Source organism: Anabrus simplex, chromosome 1, assembly GCF_040414725.1.
Source record: "Anabrus simplex isolate iqAnaSimp1 chromosome 1, ASM4041472v1, whole genome shotgun sequence".
Classification (NCBI taxonomy): Eukaryota; Metazoa; Arthropoda; class Insecta; order Orthoptera; family Tettigoniidae; genus Anabrus; species Anabrus simplex.
The window spans coordinates 753,412,226-753,433,888 of NC_090265.1; the positions used below are offsets into that span (position 1 = coordinate 753,412,226).

A 21,663-nucleotide genomic window follows, 5' to 3' on the forward strand; every position below is an offset into this window, starting at 1 on the left:
TTATGCAATGAATCATGACCAGGCTTATTTCTGGGTATAAAAGTGTCGTTGTTTACGTGCAACATATTTAGATTTTGAAAGAATCAATCCCTGTTCAGTCATTTCTTAGAGAAAGAGGTTTGAATTATGGGATGATTACTCCAGTCATTACTTAGTTTTGGCAATTTCACAATACACATATAAAGCACTATGCCGAAAAAATAATACAGTTCAAATAATTTCACTGTGGTCCACTTATTCCAGGTAGAACTCGGCTTCAATGTTCCAGCTCGCCGCATTTCTGCAATACTCACAGCAGCATATCTGTTAGTTTCAGTTTTTATAGATTTTATTACGTCTGCACCGAAAAACACAGAAAAGGAATCGAACACAGAACTCTCACTATTTATATTAGCGTTCACACCACTACGTCCTTGAAAATCGGGAAGAGATTGTTTGCTATCTTCCTCCGTCCCGTTATAAGCAGGTGTAGACTGTCACCTTGGAGGGCGAAATAGCCTCACGAACTGCTCAGCGAAATCCCGAACCTCATAATCATTATCTTCATTATCTGAAAAACAACAAGTACTATATACCAAAATATATCGAAACCGTAAGTCGGAATTCAATTACAAGCTAGCTGATAAACAGAATATATGCCACTGGTGGATTTCTGTTTATATTTTGAGATTGTCGTTATAATTGTGTATGTATCTTTACCTGAATAACTGATGGATCCTTCATCATCACTGTCATCCAGTTCGGATCCTGAATTACAGTTTATTATGGTTTCTATAGCACTATTGCTGAGCAAGTCAACACAACGCGACGCCATTTTAGCAATGAGCGGGAAAGCAAAGCGCGCGGAATACATTCTCACTACTCTTCAAACAAGTATTCGTATTCTATCCAGCGAAGGTCAGTGCTCCCATTTATCAGCAGTATGTGGTACTGTAATGTTGTCATTTATGTTTATGGAAAGAGACATGGACATATTTCCAGCAAGCGATTATCTATTAGTTAAGACACCAAGCCCGACCTCCGCTCGAGCACCATATGTGGCAATAAATAACGGACAATTACAAAATCACTAACACCTTTAAATAATACAATATACATATAGCATTCAAAACTAATAATAAGAATTCAGACATCTTATACAACTCCACCTGTATTAATAAATATAAATGTTTCTCTATATCAGGTGTTTATAGATTGAAATGTCATGATTGCATTCTTATATCGGACAAATAGGAAGAAACATCATCACTAGATACTCAGAACATAAGAATGCCATTAAATACAATAAACTGCTGGCTGTAGGTCACCATATGCATGACTATAACCATAATTTCACCGAAATTCAAAAACACCTAAAAATTCTTAAAACATTACATGAAGGCCCAATAATTGATACATATAACAGAGAATTTTGTCATACATTTTGCTCAATATTTTAACTCTAATTACAACCAAAATGAAATATGTGAAAAAACCAACATTCTTTTTGACCTTTTTATCATTATTCTTAAAAATTTTAATTTAACTGATCTAAATTGAATCTTCCATTCTATTCATTCCACCTCTCCACAGCATTTACCCCCATTCCCTCATTTTTCAGCCCCACCTTCAGTTTTTTCCCTCCATTCACAACACCTTTCATTATAACTATATATTTTGATTCAACATTTAAATCTTAGTATTTTTCTTTTTTTTTAATGTCTTTTGCTTCCAAGTACGTTAGTTTACTATTTTGTCCAACACTTTGCTACATAAGAGGAGCCACATTTTGGCTTATTTACTTTCTTTCTTTCAATATTTTACATCCCTTAAATTTCATTAATATTTCCTACTGTTTTCTAATATTATTCATTTTTCCTTTCTTTTATATCAGCATTAGTTGAGAATTCATTCCATCATTTAATACAAAGATTATAATTTTTTTTTACTTAATTCATGTCGTCAAGTGCCTTTTCACTTTCATTTTTTAAAGTCATTAATCTCCATGGATACCTTCAACATTTTTTACATTGTTTTCTTTATACACAACTATATAGAATTTCCTTTCCACTGCAATAATATATTTGTTCAACTCACATTTTATATTTTCATACATGCTCAATTCTACATCTCATCAAGATTATGAATGATTTTAAAGTGTATCTACGCTTCGCAGTGATAAGAAGAATATCATAAGACTTCTTCTCCTCTACCACAACATACATACATACATACATACATACATACATACATACATACATACATACATACATACATACATACATACATACATACATACATACATACATACTTCAACTCACATTTTATATTTTCATACATGCTCAATTCTACATCTCATCAAGATTATGAATGATTTTAAAGTGTATCTACGCTTCGCAGTGATAAGAAGAATATCATAAGACTTCTTCTCCTCTACCACAACATACATACATACATACATACATACATACATACATACATACATACATACATACATTATCATTATAGACTCTTATGCCTTTCAGCGTTCAGTCTGCAAACCTCTGTGAATTTACTAAATGTCCCCCACAATCCTCTATTTGCAACTAGTGTTGTGGCCACATTAAGTTCTATACCTCTTATCTTTAAATCGTTAGAAACTGAGTCTAACCATCGTCGTTTTGGTCTACCTCTACTTCTCTTACCCTCCATAACAGAGTCCATTATTCTCCTTGGTAACCTATCCTCCTCCATTCGCCTCACATGATTCCACCACCAAAGCCAGTTTATGCATACAGCTTCATCCATCGAGTTCATTCCTAAATTAGCTTTTATCTCCTAATTCCAAGTACCCTCCTGCCATTGTTCCCACCTATTTGTACCAGCAATCATCCTCGCTACTTTCATGTCTGTTACTTCTAACTTATGAATAAGATATCTTGAGTCCACCCAGCTTTCGCTCTCGTAAAGCAAAGTTGGTCTGAAAACAGACCGATGTAATGATAGTCTCGTCTGAGAGCTGACTTCCTTCTTACAGAACTGTTGATTGCAACTGCGAGCTCACTGCATTAGCTTTACTACACCTTGATTCTATCTCACTTACTATATTACAATCCTGGGAGAACACACAACCTAAATACTATATAATCTCGAGTACCACCCGCCACCGAATAAGACCCACACCCTTATTTTGAAAGAACAAAATTTTAAAAAAAAGTGAAGTCAAAATTATTTACATTCTTTACTAACACACATCAAATTATTAGAAAATACAAATAAAAGTAAACAAACATTTCCAGAACGATATCCAACGAGTTCATTCATCATCATCATCATCATCATCATCATCATCATCAGTACCAACTTCGGAACTTTCATCACCATCACCTTCCCACAAAATGTCGTCATCGCTGCCATCCATAGCATTAGAAATGCTGCACATCTTGAAGCTCTTCCTTATGAGGTTTCCAGGGATACGATTCCATGCCGTCAATATCCACGAACACCGCAGCTGAACTTCCGGGCGCTGAATTTGACCAGTTAGTGTCAGTGTGTGATTATCAGCTGCCATCCATTCTGTATAGAGCTGTTTGAAGGCTGCCTTAAATGGACGGTACACGCAGACATCCAGCGGTTGTAGCATAGACATCATCCCGCACGGAATGACTGCTAAGTCGGTTCTCCCATCCTTGATATGTTTCTTAACAGCGTCTGTTGTGTGGCCGCGGTAACTGTCGAGAACAAGCAAGCTCTATTGTCCCAATAATGCACCGGAGGGACGTTGCCAGACATACTTTACCCAGTCTTCCACATGTGAACTCTCCATCCAGCCGGAGTTCTGAGATCTAACGATAACACCAGCGGGTAGACTTTTAGGAAGCATCTTTCGCTTGAGAACAATGTACGGCGGCAATTTGGTTCTGTCGGTGAGAATACACAACATTAATGTACACCGTTGTTTATCATTACCACCTGTTCTAATGGTAACACTTTTCGCACCCTAACATTCACAGCCCTGTCCACTGTATGGCGTATGCATACATATCACGCATTTCAAGTATGCATGGACTTGAAAATTATTTAAAGGTCGTTCGAAGCCCGATGGAATTGTACACAATTCATAAGAAGCGGGTTCTTACTAGTAGAAAAGTTGGCTATCAGACTGAGTGTTCCATCTGAACTGCATCCTACTGCCATCTATGAGCGCAGCGTGAAGTTCAGCGCTGCTCTGCCAATTATCGATCGAGTTCGGCAACATGTGCGTAGTTGTTTTGTTTTCTCTAGTTGTTGTTGGAGATCGTGATACAATGTTAATATTTTGCCTATGTTTAATATGTTAGTTATTGTTAAGATCTTCGCTATTTGGCTGATTATGACACTCTAAATGTGTTGAAACCGGTCCCATTAAACAGGTTGTAACTACTTTTTACTACGGAGTATTGAAAGGTGGATCCTTCCCTATAATTTGTACATCTTATTATTGTTGGAACTTGGTCGCAGATACTTGGTTTTTTAAAAGAAACCCGATCAATAAGATGAAGACGGGCGAGATGTGGCTGATTTTCGACCCTGGTTAAATTTGTGGCCAACCGGCCACAAATTCTAGTTGGATTTGTGGTTTGTTTATCAACTTATATTTGCTTCCGAGAAATTGTAAGTACCCTGCATGATGAAATCTGCATGAATAGCCTTTCCCACCGAGGTATGTCCACAATGTTCAAGACTTTTGGTTTGGACGGAACAAGTTAAAAGATTCGAATTGCGAGTATGTTTTAAACTACGGTTATCAAGAGGAATTTCTTTATGACGCCGTAGCCTTTACTCTGGCATTAATAAGATGTAATATTGTTAAAATTGGGACTCAGATTTCTAATGTGTTGGTAAATTTTCATTTCAAAACTTCTTGTAACAGATAGTTAAGCGTTATTTCGGTGGATCACAGATGAAAATCGGTAAGTTGGAGTTGTTTGGTCGATGTCTATCTGATAATGTTTGGAAGACATGTTTTTATCGCGAGACGTGATTCGTTTCTATGGGAACCGTTGTAAATAAATATGGATTCCCTGTGTTGATAAAACAGCTGATGGCTGTCGATTGTATCTTTGATCCGGTGTGTGGACTCGTATTGTACTCCAGTTTACTAATTCTAAAATTGAAATACGTCTTCCTTTCCTATGATTTAATTTAATGACGATTGGGTTCTATTTCGCCTAAAACTTGGTAACATTTATTTGCCACTTCGGTTATTTCATTGAATTATACTAGACGTGTCGAGAAACAAGCCTCAACTTGCCGTTAATTATTCCACTACTGCTCTACTAATTAAATTGATTGATTAATTTGGTTTTCAAGGATTGTGATCCCAAGGTTTATTTCTTATATTTTCAAGGGTCGACCCAAGTTATATTATCTTTTCTTTTAGTGTGATGATAATTTTCTTCTTTTCATTTAATCATCGAATTGTAAGTTCGAAAGTTATTACTGTCCTTTGAGAATTGAAGTCCAGATCCATTAAAGTTGGTTTAAACTTTTAATCTGTCTTTCCTTTATAGTTAGTACATTCTCTTGGGTTTTGATTCACATAGCCTCTGGCACCGAGTGTCCGGTTTTCATGCTTTTTCTTCTTTGGACATGGTGGTAAGTATTTCATTTCCGTAGTTTTCTTGTAAGGTCCAGTGTTGCCAAACTACTATCTATTGGGAAGTTTTGGAGACACCAAGGTAGAGTTGGTTGTTATACTGTTGTGTTGTAACAACTGGCAATTCAAAGTAGACTGGCGTCTGATCTGCATTGCCAATTTGGGAAAGCAAATATGCATTTTCCTTCTGCAACTGAATTATGTGACGCTGAAACGATAATAACTTCTCACTGTAGGCACCAGGAAGACGCTGTGAAATTGAGGTACGCCTTTGTGCGCTCAACACAAACAAACCCATCCTCTGCTTGCCTTAAACCCTTCCAATGTAAGTTCCTTTGCGATCTCTAATGCCTTTAGCTGAGACATTTCGGTTGACATACCATATCCCAATTCCCACCTTTCTGTCACATAGTTATAAAGTGTTTCTTCAATTTCTGGAAACTGTACACTCAGTTCATGAAGAGCTCTACGATCACCACTACATAATAATAGCAACTTTTCTTCTTTCTCCAATTGTGAATACATGACACGTCAATATCGCATTTACTATCCAGTGGCACGATTTCCAATATATTTGGTTTCCCAAACTACTTTCAGTTTCTCACTTGCAGTAAAAGATCGCAAACGCTTTGTGGAATTCATGTTGATACTCCGAGAACGTGCATGAAACTTACATCAAGCGCGGAAGTAGCGTATATTCAGAGCAGAGAGAGCATTGTTGCCAAGATAAATTTTCCAAAATTTTAAATAAGACCCGCACCCTATTTTGGAAGCGATATTTTCGGAATACAGTGCCGGTAGTATTCGAGATTATATGGTACTTGAAATTATCGACCTGTTCTAGCTTTGTATCACCAATCTGACATTCAATTCTGTTGAATTTCTTACCTACTGACATAAATTTAGTCATTAGAATAATAACAGTAAGATATTTATTAAATTGACCACCTAATGAATACAATAAGTCATTGTCTTGGATGATTTACATTGATCTATTAACTAAAAATGGTACATGTTTCACCTAGTATGAGGGCATCATCAGCCATAGTCTTAACCTTGGAATAAAAATAAGCACTTGAAATAACGTATAAGATGAAATTGATTTTAAAAGTCTCGAATATACTTAACATTCAAAATAACAATGTTGGTTTAAAAAATTATTTTTTACAGTGTGAAGAATTACAAAGGTGAAAGTATTAAAATTATTGACATAAAAGTTGCTATTACAAGTAAAATGGACAAAGCAACAGACTGTGATGAAAAAGTAGTAAGATTGCTAAAAATTGAGTTGGCTGATTGGCGGTTACAATTAGATTCTAACGAGAATGACGATCAGTCATATTTATTCAAAAAGTAATATTGAGGAAATAATGTTGAAGGTTGGTCAGGAGATCACTAAATTCCTTTTTAGGAGACAAAAGACGAAAGTCATAGGCATATGGTAGAAATGTAGAACACATTGATGAGAAGATAAAAAGTTGTAGATTAAACGTTGAAGAACAGTGTTAAAATTGGACCTCTGTGGACCATCTCAATTTGAAGCGATGTTAAAATATTGTGAAGAATATAAGTTTATTGACAGTTGGATCATTTGACAAGGCGAAGGTAGTTTGTATGTTATGAATCAAGTGTATTGACAACCCATAGTGTCTACGTCCTCCCCACATTTACCTATCACCCTTTCGTATTCTTCAACTCTGTTTCCAACTCTCGCATTGAAATCACCCATTAGCACTATTCTATCCTTGCTGTTGACTCTGACCACAATGTCACTCAATGCTTCATAAAACTTGTCAACTTCATCCTCATCTGCACCCTCACATGGTGAATACATTGAGACAATTCTCGTCCCAATTCCTCCAACTGACAAATCTAACCACATAATTAGCTCATTTATGTGCCTAACAGAAATTATGGTCCGTGCAATGGTATTCCTGATAAACAGCCCTACCCCATACTCTGCCCTTCCCTTTCTAACACCCGTCAAGTACACTTTATAATCTCCTATATCTTCCTCGTTATCTCCCCTTACCCGAATATCACTTACTCCTAGCACATCCAGATGCATCCTCTAGCTGACTCAGCCAATTTTACTTTCTTCCTTCCATAAGTCCCATTAATTTGGACAGCTCCCCATCGAATTCCATTTCGTTCGCCAAGTTGTTTCCAAGGAGTCCCTTGCCTGGCAAATGGGAGTGCGACTTCATTACTCGCATAGGTCCAGGGCTTGCTTAAAATGTTCTGAGCTTGGTAAATTCATAAAGCAGGATGCTATCATACTTACACATAGTGCAAGTGAGGATCTCTCCTCTAACGGGTTATGGACCACCGGTGGATTGTATAGTCCTAGCCGCCTGAGCACAAGGAGGGCCATGACTTAGAATATGTCTGAGATGCCCACTCCCATTGCATAACAACTGGTATCCCGACTCTAGGACCACTTACTAGGCCACTCAGCCGTTGCCCATAGTTCACGAACTAAGACGACTACAGTAACCAACACGATGAAACACAACAACACTACGCAAATATGCCCATTTCCATATCGCATCAAGACTGTGAATTTTGAATTGTATCTAAATTCTTGAATACTACGAAGAATATTTTAAGACTTCTTCTTCTCGTGTATTCCTTCAGCTAAGTGAACTAATTTCTTACAACAAATGTGTTTTCAGGAAATTCAATAAACAATTTTTCATAGTGTCAAACTTATAGGTTTAAAGACCATCTTTAAAACAACTGTGTTTCAAATACTCAGTTCTACATGCGATATGGCTAAAGATGACCTTTAAATAGGTCAAAACTAGTTCCATTAAATGTTTCTTCTTCTTCTTCTTCTTTTATGACCGCATAGGATCACTTTAGTCAGTCCGTCGTTCAGGTCTCTTTGAAGGGATTGTTCGGGCTTTGCGGTCCTCCCAGTACTTCTTCAGACGCTCCGATCTTCGTGCCCTTTCCTCAGTTGAAAATGTGCGTGTTGTTGGTTTGTTTTGTGTAAGGGTAAAGCGGAGGTTTGTATTCTTGAGTTTTGTATTCAATTTTATCTTATTTTTGGTGTCTTCTGTTGTAAGGCCTATTTCCTTCAGATCCTCTCTTACTTCTCTGATCCATTTACATCCTGTTGTGGTATTTTTTGAGACGAGATTGTGTTGTACTAGTTGTTTCAGAAGTCTCGAGTCCTGCATCCTCATGATATGTCCAAAGAAAAATAAACACTATTTTTAATTTGTATTGAAAAGGTGGAATAACTCACTTATTTTATTTGGTTTAATCAAAGTTCAATACAGACTCATAAAATGAAATTCATTTCTCTAGAAGTTCTGGGTTGTCATTGGAGAGGTGGCGTGAAATTACGTTAGTAGACAAACTTGCATGGAATTTTTAAAAGTACGATAGATCATAACAAGAACATAAAGCTGGAATCTAAGAGGACAAATTGAAACAAATATTTGTTTATAGGAAGTGAAATTAGGGACAGGAATAGTTTACCAAGTTCTTTGAAATCATTTAAGAAATAACTACCTAAACAACCAATAGGCAATCTGCCAACTGGACAATAGCCCCAGTACCTTACATCCCTCGAGCTCCTGTAGTCGCTCCCTGGCCTCTTGCAGCTCCTCTCGGCTCACAGACGACAACACTCTGTCTCGTAACTCTCGCTCTATTCGCTGCAGTTCTTGGTTGTGCTCCTGAAGAGTCGAGTTGCAGGCCTCCAGTTCACTCACCTTGTCTTCCAACTGAGTCAACTGGCCTGACAAATTAATAACAACAATTTCAACAACTCATTTCTTGAGCAGTTATACTGTCAGCCCACATAAGATTCTTAAGAATTTTGAAACAATTAACTTTATTCAGTATTAAAAAATTACATGACTGACTTTCATCAGAATTATTAAAATGCATATTACAACTATAAGAAAAGATGACAAGATGGATTAACATAGGTTACTTTAGGGTAGTCCAACCTGCCTCCAAGCACTCGCTCTATCTTTAATTGCATTGAACAACCAACAATATTCTGCTTAAAACCTGTTAACAGTAGTTTTTGAAAAACTTGTTGAATTTTATTTTAAAACATAACCTCTAGTAATATTGTAAAAAGAACAATTTTGGGAGTATGCTTGTATGTGGAAGGTAATCGTAGGACAGACTCAACTGATTTCAGTAATCCTTTCAGAAAGATTATTCCTTCCAGATTTTCTTCTTCTTCTTATACCGCTTATCCCACACTCTGGTGGATTTCGGAAGTGAACTGAGTCAGGCGAACTGAGTCACACATTGGACTTGGCTCTATTTTACAGCCAGATGCCCTTCCTGACGCCAACTCTATACGGAGGGATGTGATTACTATTGCGCGTTTCTGTGGTGTGTTGTTTAAATACGAAGACGAGAATGTTGGGACAGATTTAATCAGACGCAATTAAAATCCCTGGCCTGGCTGGGAATCGAACCCAGGACGCTCTGAACTGAAGCCCCAAATGCTGACCATTCAGCCAAGGAGTGGGAGTTCTTTCAGAATTTTCCAGGCTATCATCATCATCATCATCATCATCATCATCATCATCATCATCATCCAACCATCTACAGTTTCCCAGGTGCGGTGGTGTACCGTCTGCACAAGTACGTTCTCTCCTCTTCAACTTTACACCATTCTACGCTTCTTCCTTTCAAATATCCATCTTGTCCTAGGTCACTTGCCCTCCAGGTCCCTTTCAAACCATTCATGTGCTATTCTGTTCAAGTGAACAAACCATTTCAATCTTGATGTTGCACAAAGTCTTTTCAGATCTTATCTTGTCTTGTTTTCTGAAACACTGGCCTCAGAAATTTGATTTCTGCTATTCTGCCTTCTGTTGATGCTGCAAGTTTCCAGTCCGTGGTGATGATGATGCCTGCTGTCATTGGTATTGTTTCCGGCCTTAAAGAGAGTCATTCCTGACTTTCTTCCTTACTTCTGAATTCTGTTGATGATTTCAGCTGAGTTTTGGACATCTTGAGTTACAATGCAGCCAAGGTATTTGAACCTTCTAATTTTTTCCATCCACCATAATGTTTGTATGTCCTCCTTGCCTGCTCACTTTCACTACTACCGTTTTTGTAGGACTGATTTTAAGACCAAACTCCTTTTAAGATCAGGAACTTTATCACCTATGCATCCCCATATCACTACATCATCTGAAAATCATTTCTGGAATTCTGTCGTTTCACCTTCTTTATGATTTCATCCATTACAGTGATGAATGTTGAACTCACTTAGCTGTGACAAACCAATCCCTATCTGACAATAGTTATAGAGCATTTTCACCTTACTGATAAGAGATTATCGTACTTTTCTTGTTACACATTCCCTAGATCTTGTCCCTAGACAAGCTGTCATAAGTCTTTTCTATATCCACGAAAAGAAAGATGATAATCTCTCCCTTTCTGACAGCTGAAAAAGAAAAATCCACAGCCTGTTTCCAGTCATTTGATTGGGTCAGGAATGGAATGAATGAAGCCCCGATCTAGTGGCGAGGATAGGTACTGTGCCGGCTCCCGAAGCCTGTCGCACTCCTCTGGGGCAATGATTAATGACTGACAGCTGTAATGAAATTATATTGGAAAACCTGTCCTGCCTCCACTTTGTCCAGCACAAATCTCACATGGAGTGACCAGGATTTGAACCACAGACTCCAGCACTGCCACCTAGAGCCATGGAGGCACTCTTTCTCCCAGTATTTCTCCATAATCATCCTAACACCAAACATGAGGTCTGTAGTTGTTCCGTTACCCCTGAATCCATATTGTTCTTCTAGTCGAGGCACGATGCTCCTTAATCGTACGTCGATGAATTACTTCATCAGCCTTAATCCATGAGACAGGCTATATTGTAATGGGACAAAATTTCAACTCCACGCCAAGTCAGTTTTTGCATTTATATTAATATTAATGGCTAACTATAGGTTAGGTATTGTTTTGAATTGTCAGAATCACGTATTACATTGTCAGCATATTGTGTATTTGTTGATTTAGACGAGTCATTGTTTGCATGTTGTAAGAGCTCTATGTTGGACTGGTGGCATTCTGTTTCTAAAAAGTGGGAAATCTAGGTAAAACAAAAACTAAACATAGAGGGTTGTTCAAGATTTTGGTGCCTGTAAATGGAGTGGGTCTCCAAACGTTTTCAAGGCCTCAGTACGCCAAACTGGTGTCATTATTCAAACGGTGTCCTACTTGTGATAAACATGGAATATTGGAATAAGCTAGTACAGAGATAATATGTGATTTATAGAGGTTTTCTTTATGACTCATTTGATGGAAGACAGGTATAGTTGGTGTTGAGTCGTGGGAATGTTGAGATTGGGTCGTCCAGCTTGAAGTGTGCGATGTTCGGCCATGATGCATGCTGGTGTATGACGGTTGGAGACTGGTCTAGTCTATGTATGTCCGGCTGAGAAGCACCACAGGATTACAGAGCATTAAATGCTATCTACACTAAATGTTATACCCTATGAAGTGCTATGTCAAAATACTGGCGTAATTTAATGTGAGTATGAGTTAAGTATAAAAAAGGAATGAACCAGTACTTGACACCTAAGTTTTTTAGAGAGTTTGGCCGAGGCATGGTGGCATAAGATCAACCTCAGACTACGATTAATCAACCACTACAAATTAATCTGATATGGTGTAGCAGGTTATGCTTCATAGATATGTCATCCCAATACTCAGACTAGTCAGATTGTATATAAATTCAGCTAAAGGTTGTGTATATATATGTACAGTGAGTTTGTGTGTGTCAAAGGATGGATCATGTCCAAATGCAGGGTTAATACAAAAGGTCATTGTACCAGCTAATATAGTAAGGTTATAACTATGAGAGGTAACTTCTGTTTGCGTTGAGTGTATTTTGAGGTGATTTATTTTTTGTATTTTTGAGGAGGTTAAGTTTGTAAGTATATATCTTCTTCTTCTTCTTCTTCTTCTTCTTCTTCAAGTGCCATATCCGGTTGCCCAGACGTTGGCGATTACTCTGGAGAAAGTTTTTCTGTCTTCTGCTAGTCGGAAGAGTCTCTCAGTTGTCTCAATACCGGTCCACTGCTTGATGTTGTGTAACCATGTTATCTCTGGTCTACCAACTCGCCGTTTGCCCTCTATTTTACCTTGGAGAATGAGTTTTATGAGGCCATATTTGTTTCCTCTTAATATGTGGCCTAGATAAGCTGTTTTGCGAACTTTTATAGTTGTTATTAGTTCTTGCTTTGTCCTAGCTCTCCTTAGAACTTCATCGTTTGTTATCATATCTGTCCAGGGTATTCTAAGCATTCTTCTGTGCAACCACATTTCAAAGGCGGCAAGTCGTTTGATACTTCAGGCTTTTAAGGTCCATGTTTCTGCTCCATATAACAGTACTGACCAGATGTAGCACTTCATTAATCTCTGTCTGAGCTTCAGATTTAGATGATTATTACAGAACAAAGAGCTCATCCTGCGAAATGCAGCTCTAGTGTTCTCAATTCTGCATCTGATTTCCTTATCTGGATCCATACTCTCTGTTATTATGCTGCCGAGGTACTTGAAATGGTGGACTTGTTCTATTTTACGGTTGTTTAATGACAAGGTGACATTTGCATTACTATTTCTGCTAAATACCATTAACTTAGATTTTTCTACATTGATATTGAGACCATACTGTAAACCTCTGACATGGATTCTGTTCAGGAGTTCTTGAAGATCTTCTATTGTGTTGCACAGAATCAGAGTGTCATCTGCATATCTAATATTATTGATCAAAACACCATTTACTTTCACCCCCAGTTCAACATCATGCAAAGCTTCTTTAAAAATGATGTCAGAATACATATTAAAAAGAAGCGGTGAGAGAATACAACCTTGGCATACCCCTCTTCTGATTTTCACATCTGATGTTTTGGTTTGGTTGATTTTGACTGTTGCTTGTTGGCCTCAGTAGAGATTCTGTATGATGCGTATGTCTTTTCCATCGAGATGTTTTTGTTGGAGAATCTCTATCAATTTTTCATGTTGCACTCTATCAAAAGCTTTCTCATAGTCAATGAAACATGCAAATACATCTTTGTGTAGTTGGCGGCATTTTTGGAGCAGGACATTGACGCTGAAGAAGGCTTCTCGTGTGCCAAAGGCATTTTTGAAACCCATTTGGTTGTCATCCAAGTCTATTTCGCACTTTGTTCTAATGCGTGCGTGTATTATACGTAAGAATGCTTTTAGCATATGACTCATCAGACTTATGCGACGGTAGTCACTGCATTTCTTTAGATGAGGCTTTTTAGGTATTGCGATGAATGTCGATTGCAACCAGTCCTCTGGGATTATTCCAGTATCATAAATTGTATTGAAAAGTTTACCAATTTGGTCAACATTCTCTTCAGTTATTAGTTTTAGAACCTCGGCTGGTATCTGGTCTGGACCTACTGCTTTACCATTAGGTGATATTGTGAGGGAATGTAATACTTCTTCTTTTGTTATTTTTGGACCTTTCGCATTGTGTAAGTACACAATTTCACCTCTGTCATCACTGAACAATTCGTTTATGTATTCTGTCCAGGTCTGTATAACCTTTTGTTCATCTAGGATGGGTTTGCTGGTGTCTTCAAAGAGAGTCATTGGCGTCTGTTTTCTGTACAGCCCAGCTATCTCTTTTACTTTCTTGTATAACTTGAAACTATCATGGTCTTTATTTAGTTCTTCTATTTCTTCACAGTTCATTGTCATCCATCTTTCCTTGGCTAATCTGATTTCCTTCTTAATCTCCCTTTGTGTCTGTCGGTAGCTGTCTTCTCTGCCCTTTTCTTGTCTTCTCCGTTCCATTAGATCAAGTATTTCATCAGTCATCCATCTCTGCTTCTTTTGCCTTGTTGGTGTAAGATGATCCTGACAGACTTTTAACAGTGTATCATGTAATATTTTCCATTGATATTCTGTACTGTTGTCATTGTTGTTGCTATTGTTGGTTTGCATTTTGTTGTTCAGGTCTTGTATTACTGCTTTTTTAATTGTACTATCTTGCAATTTGATAAGATCAAACTTGTTAGATACTTGCTTTGATGTGGTGGTTTTCAATTTCAATCTGATATCTGCCACTAGTGGCACATGGTCGGACCCAATATCTGCTCCAGGATACGTTATTGCTCGTTTAACAATATTTGTAAATCTTTTGTTAACCAGAATATAATCAATCTGATTCCTGATTGGTCTTCCTGTTTCCTTTTCTAGTGGTGAAATCCATGTGTAGAGGCGCCGTTTATGAAGTTTGAACCAAGTGTTACAAACAACTAGATCTTGCTCTTGGCAGAATTGGTTAGCTGAACCCAATCCATATTCTCCCACTAAGTCAGACCTTCTACCTTGCCCAATTTTGGCATTGAAATCTCCTGATATTATTATTATGTCAGTGCTGTTGAGTTCTTTACACACCTTATTCAGCATTTCATAGAACTCATCAACGCCATTGTCATGTTTTGTTTCCGCTGTTGGAGCATATACTTGTATAATGCTTAAATTAAAGGGCTGACTCTGCATCTGTAATAGCATTATACGGTCAGAGATTGGTATGAAGTTTTTGACATATCTGACATAGTTCGCCGAAACGAACTCATCTACTCCATTCCAGTGCTTGCGGTCTTGCGGGTCCCTGCCAGAGTAGTAGAGTGTGCCATGTTCATGGCAACACAATCCAGAACCTGTCCAGCGTAGCTCACTGATTCCTAAGATGTTCGTTTTCAATCGCCTGGCTTCTTGAATCATATTGTCCAGCTTTCCAGCTGCATATAAACTTCTAACGTTCCATGTAGCTATACGTAGTTGATTTTTAATTATGTTAAACTGGGGGATTCTTAGCACCCCTTGCCCACTAAAGGGCTGCCCGGGACTAGGAGCCTATGATTTATTCTTTCTCTCCATAGTAACTTCCTGGGAATATAGTCACTGGGGTGGTTTCCCCTTGCCTTCCCCTGTATAAATACAGCCGCTCCTAACATGGAGAACAGACGCTGGGTGTAGCCGCCCACTCTGGATCAGACGCTACACGTCGTATCAAAATTTGCCCTTCTTAAGATGGCTGACGAAATGGGCAGGCTCTGTGTCCTAGGCAACCGCGTGAAAAGAGAGTAGAGTGCACATCTTCTTTGTGGTCTCCATGGTAGTGATGGCAGACGAGACAAAATGGGTGCCAGTTAGGGCAAAATGTTTAAAATATATATAGCGAGTTTCCATCTAAGTAGTGGAACTATTGTAGCAGTGAACAAGATGGCAGATATTTAGGGCATAAAACTGATAATAAATATGACCCTAAAACACTATTAAATGAACGTGGACTCACTAGATAACACTAGCATAAACTCAGCACCCAAAATAAAATCACAAATACCCTCTGGAAACCACAAACGAAGCGCAGTTCTTCTTAACAGATGGATATAAGACGCACTACCACTACACATCTTATTCCCTGGTGGCGCTGTAACATTTATATATATACATATATATATTTGAATGGACAGTGTGTCATTTCAGGCTAGGATATAACCTTCCTAGGATCTCCTAATGCCTTCACTTTTCAGTACAAGTCATCAGGCTGAGAAAGCAAGTCGGGATATCATCAGCGTATGACCCCACCCTGGAGGTAAATTTAATTCTCATGTTTATTTTATATTGTGTATCATCAAGTACACTGGTGCCCAATCAGTTCTGTTTTGTTAGTTCAGTTACAGAACAGTTAATTAAATGTAAATGTATTGGGGAGTCCAGAAGCTATAGATGCTGTTAGCCTGGCACAGCAGATTCATTTTATGATAATCATAATAGATGAAGGACCATTAACCTGTGCAGTGTAAGCTTAAAGAGGATGTCTTCAGTTTAAATTCTAGATAGCTGGTGATCACGTTGTGGAGCTTGTGATTAATTAGTAAGAGCACAATATTTCCAACGGCACACACACTGATAATTTGTGAGCCCCAGGGGAAAGTGACATAAGTTATTAACAATGATTGATGACATTGCTGTTTTTCTCCATTCAAATCATTGTACAGTTCCAGTTTCCTAGGTACTGCTAATGAGCCTCTTCCACTTCTTCCTGTCCATATACAACTTGTCATGGAGAACATCATCTACTGTCCATCCTCTGGTAACTAGATCAACCTTGATCATGTCCATCTATCAAATTTTAGGTCTTCCTGCAGGTCTTTTCCCCTCCACCTGTTATCCAAATTTATTCTGACTGTTCTTGTAGGCTCCATCCTCATCACATGCCCGTACCACCGTAGTCTGGATGAGCCAATTCAGTCCAATAGGGACGCCTTTATTCTGGCTTGTTTCTTCACCTCCTCATCTCTTACCTTGTCCATCTTGGTCTTCTAGATGGTGGATCTAAGAAATTTCATCTCTGATGCTTGCAGTCTTGATCAATCTCTTTTTGTGAAGGTGCACGCTTCAATACCATAGGTCAATACTGATATGAAATAGCTGTTAATATCGTCAGTTTGGCCAGTTTTGGAATCATGTCATCCCATAAAAGTGTTCTTTTTGTTGGTAGAATTCGGATCCCTTTTGCACTCTGTTTGTAATTTTCTTTATGACCAAATTATCACTGGAGATTACACTTCCAAGGCAAGGAAAACTATCCACACACTGTAGTTGGTGGTCTCCTAGTTTTACACTTGTTGGACGCCCTTCTCTGTTGACTGCCCTCACCACTGTCTTGGTCTCGCTGATATTGAGGTTATATTCCTAGAACTGGAATTTCCATACGTTGAGTCTGGTCTGTACTTCCTCTTTTGTTTCACCCTGAATCATGATATCATCAGCAAAGGCCACTGCATTCAGTTCATTTAACTTTTCCTTGACGTTCTTCATTATATTGTCCTTAACAGTGATGAACAGTAGTGGGGACAGTGCACTTCCTTTCTGAACTCCACTTTTGGTCTCAAACCATGATGATCGACCTTCCCCAATTTGTACACAGCAAGTACAATCTTTTTACAACATCTGAATTTTCCTTACCAGTCCTTCAGGCACATTTCTTTTCCTCAGGCACTCCCACATCTTATCTCTTATAACTAGAGTTTGTGATTTTTAGCATTTGCGATAAATGCGAAATATGCCGAAACTTTGTCAGTGTATGTGCCTTCATCTTATATGACCCGTACGGGTGGTTTTTAGCGGTTTCGAATTCGCGATAAAATGCGAAATTGGTTCAAAATGCGAAATTATACCATTTATGCGAAATAGATGCGAAACTCTCAGTTTTGTACGAAATAAACATATATATTTGTAAAAACGATGCATTTTTCTTAAAAATAAGACATAAATGTTATTTATTTCGGGAGAAATAATTATTACGGCGCCCATTGCGATCGTAAAGCAGTAACATGCTTTGACGGACACTTCCGTCTTGGTGCATGGAACATCTGTAAGTTCAGTATCGCAGTTAGCTGGTCGGAGAGATTTATTCTCATTGTTTTGCAGCTTAACCGATTGATGTCAGATGATACCTGAAGCTATTTTCTCTGTGTAAATAGTAACTCTGAGCTGAAAAATGGAAAATTAAATGCACCTCATTTTGCCGCTCGTTGTAAACAATCATGGCGGCATCCAAGCGCGGCATGGATGAGTTTATTCGTAACTGGCTTGAAAATAGTGATGTTGAAAGTGGAAAAGATTCTCTGGAGAGTGAAAATACTTCTTCTTCTTCTTCAAATGGCAGTGATGAAAGTGATTCCGATTTCAGTTCCGAGATGATAGTGCCAATTGAAACTACGTGACAAAACCAGAATGCAACAAGAGCGAGTGAGAAGTCTAGTTTTCCTTCTTTTTTGCTAGTTGCTTTACGTCGCACCGACACAGATAGATCTTACAGCGACGATGGGACAGGAAAGGCCTAGGAATGGGAAGGAAGCGGCCGTGGCCTTAATTACTGTACAGTCCCAGCACTTGCGTGGTGTGAAAATGGGAAACCACGGAAAATCATCTTCAGGGCTGCCGACAGTGGGGTTCGAACCCATTATCTCCCGGATGTGAGCTCACGGCTGCGCGCTCCTAATCGCACGGTCAACTCACCCGTTGAGAAGTCTAGTAAAATGATACTTGGAATTATGATATTGTTGACAATAAGCCTCTTTCTGTAACATGTAAACCAGTTTTTGAAATTCACTCTATAGTGAGGACGGGGGTGGGTAATAATCCGAAAGAAATGGACTTAAGGAATGAATTTCTAACCCCACAGTTCTGGGATCACATTACTAAGGAAACCAATGCCTATGCCTCTACATTTCTTGCTAATTTATCTGCTTCCCTTGAAACCAGTAATACGAACAAAAACATTGGTTTCCTGTTACTATAGATGAGCTAAAAACTCACTTTGCTTTGTGTATTCTTATGTAGCCTAAGTGATTAATCAAACTTATGTTAAAGTGACAAAAAAATAAATAGTATGTAAGGGAATATTTCCTTTCACAAGTAATGGCAGGCCAAAGGGTTAAATCATTCAATGTGTGGAATTTCTTTCACTGGATAAAGAGCACTGCAAAGAACAATCAAACAGCAAATGCACTTTCAAGCACCACGTTCATTCTCTTTGTGTGTTGACCCTTGATCATAGTCGGTTATTCTTGACATTGGTGTTGAGTAGTAGTTCTGTTTAAAAGTACGGTAGCGATTTATTTTATTGTCTGTTAGCCATGGGTAGAAGCGAAGTGACGATCAAACAGCATGCCGAAAGTCACAAATCGGGACATTTTTATGTAAGGATACAGATGGCCTATATTGATGTGCCGACTCTGCAATCAAAAACTTGAAGAAAAAAAAAAAATGTTTTGCGGGCCTTCCTTTGCCTTGGCAGCATTTCTGTGCATTTGGGCCTCTACGAACAGTGTCGATGTAGAGTTTTCTTAGCAAGTAAAACATAATTGTAACTGATAGGTGGTCTCAAATGAAGGAGGACACCTTTTAAACAATTGGCATGTTGTACTTAAATCATCATTGAAATTCCTCTGCCTTGTAGGTGTGTTGTATTGTGATAAATAAATACGTTCAGAATAGTATTTTTCACTTTGGAATTGTGTTTGTAAATTTGAAAATAAGCATATTCCTGTGTGTTCGTTAATACTTCTTGCAGTCTTATGTTGATGTTTGTCTTATTTTCCATAAGGAATTCAAAACTGCATGACGAGCAATGTGTGATTAAGCAGTATGATTTTGCTCCCAACTGTTGTGTGTGCAGTTTAGCAAATTATGGCTATTTTTTACCAATTTGCTACAAAACGCTAAATTTTAGAATTTTAGATGCTACAAAACGCTAAATTTGAAAATCAAAATGCTAAATCTCTGATTTTTAAATGCTATAAACCACGAACTCTACTTATAACACTATCATAGGCCTTTTCTATATCCAGGAATACAATGACCAGGTTCTTGCCTTTCTCCCAATAGTTTTGTATCAGCATGCGGGTGCTAAAAATTAGATCCATGGTTGATCTGTTACTTCTGAATCCATATTGCTCTTCCTCTAACTGTGGTTCAATGATGGTTCTCAATCTCCTTTCTATGATCTCTCGAATTTGTAGCCCATGAGACAGCAGTGTTATTCCTCTATAGTTGGTGGGTTTCCATCTGCTTCCTTTCTTAAACAGGGGGATTATAACACCCTTGCTCCCATTTGCAGGTATTTTGTTGTCTGTCGATACGGCATTTAGTTCTTTGTGCAGCCATTGTATACCATGGATGACTGCTGCCTTTATCATGTCCGCATTCACTTCATGAGGTAACAGGTAGGGACATTCTTAGAGGCAGCCCTGCCCAGGGAGTGGCGCCCCTGCCTATGTGAGTCCCAAAGTGCACTGACCCGGTGTGTAACATCTGGTAAGGGGTCCCAGCTCAGGCTAACAAGTGAAGACCTCAACGGCAGCAAAATCAGAGAATATGATTCGGTACAGTGAAGTTGGCAGAGGAGGCAACCCATTCCTCTGGGGGTAGTACAGATGGAGACCATTGCCTTGTGGGATGAGGAGGTATCCTCAAAGGCTAAGGGTGTAAACCCTGAAAGAAAATCCTCAATTACATTAGGCCTAACAAGCCAGTAAAGAAGCATATTTGTAGTTGCTTTCAAAACACACAAGAACCTCAGAACGCATTTATCTCCATTCAAAACCACAGCAAAATTACTCATATCATAATTTTCTATGAATGTATGAATTTATCACTCAATCTCAAGGAAAGCTAAACTCAAGGACTATAACACAGTGATCAAACCCAAGTGTCTCTATGCAAGTGAATGCCTCAGAATGACTGGAAAGGCTGGACTGAGAGAAGCAGAGAAGTACGACCCCAAGACGCTTCGCAAAATAATAGGTCCTAAGATAACAGTGGCAGTATAGACTCCGAGGAAGAGAAGAGCTATGCGGCGATAATGAGCGGCAGATGGAGTCAATAAGGAAATGATGAATGAAGTTCTACGGACATCCGTTCAGGATTGATGTAACCCAACTAACGAAGCAGATTTTTAACGTGTTGGACAACAGATCAAACGTCTCTGATAAATGGTCCAAGGAAGTAAACAAGGAACTCAAGAGCATGGGACTGAACCAGGAAAACTTCTCTAACTGATCAAAATACAGAATATAAGAAATAAATTGACACCTTTTCAATACAATATATCAGGTAAATGATATTATGTCAGTCTTTGGACTAGTTTCAGCCACTTAGTGATTTCCATCTGAAGAACAAACAAGCCTCAAGGAAGCTGCAAGTGAAGTAGAAGGACAAATTTTTAGAACATAATTACACACCAAAATACTTGGGTATTACTATAGATCATTCTCTAACTTACAGGGGGCACTGTTCAAACATCAAGGCAAAGGTCTTCTCTCGGAACTCCCTGCCACCCGTAAAGTGACAGGTTCAAAGTAGAGTGCCCATCCTCATACAGTAAAGACAACAGCCTTAGCACTTTGTTATTCAGCACGGGAGTATGCTAGAGGCATTTGGTATAAACCTACACATGCCAAAAAGATCGATGTTGCCCTGAATGAAACATGCAGACATATTACAGGATGCCTGAA

At 38.5% G+C, this 21,663-nt stretch overlaps 1 protein-coding gene across 6 annotated transcripts in view; it reads right to left on the reverse strand.

Moving 5' to 3' along the window:
* The window catches only part of Cep290 (Centrosomal protein 290kDa), a 1,403,175-nt gene that overhangs the window by 765,733 nt on the left and 615,779 nt on the right, over positions 1-21,663 (reverse strand). For all 6 annotated transcript variants that reach the window (XR_010858542.2, XM_067136188.2, XM_067136189.2 and 3 more), the window contains one exon: positions 9,166-9,347. Coding sequence is in view for 5 of the 6 variants with exons in the window: in XM_067136188.2 (XP_066992289.2) it covers positions 9,166-9,347 (182 nt within the window). In the remaining variant the exon portion in view is untranslated. The remainder of the gene's footprint in view (positions 1-9,165; positions 9,348-21,663) is intronic.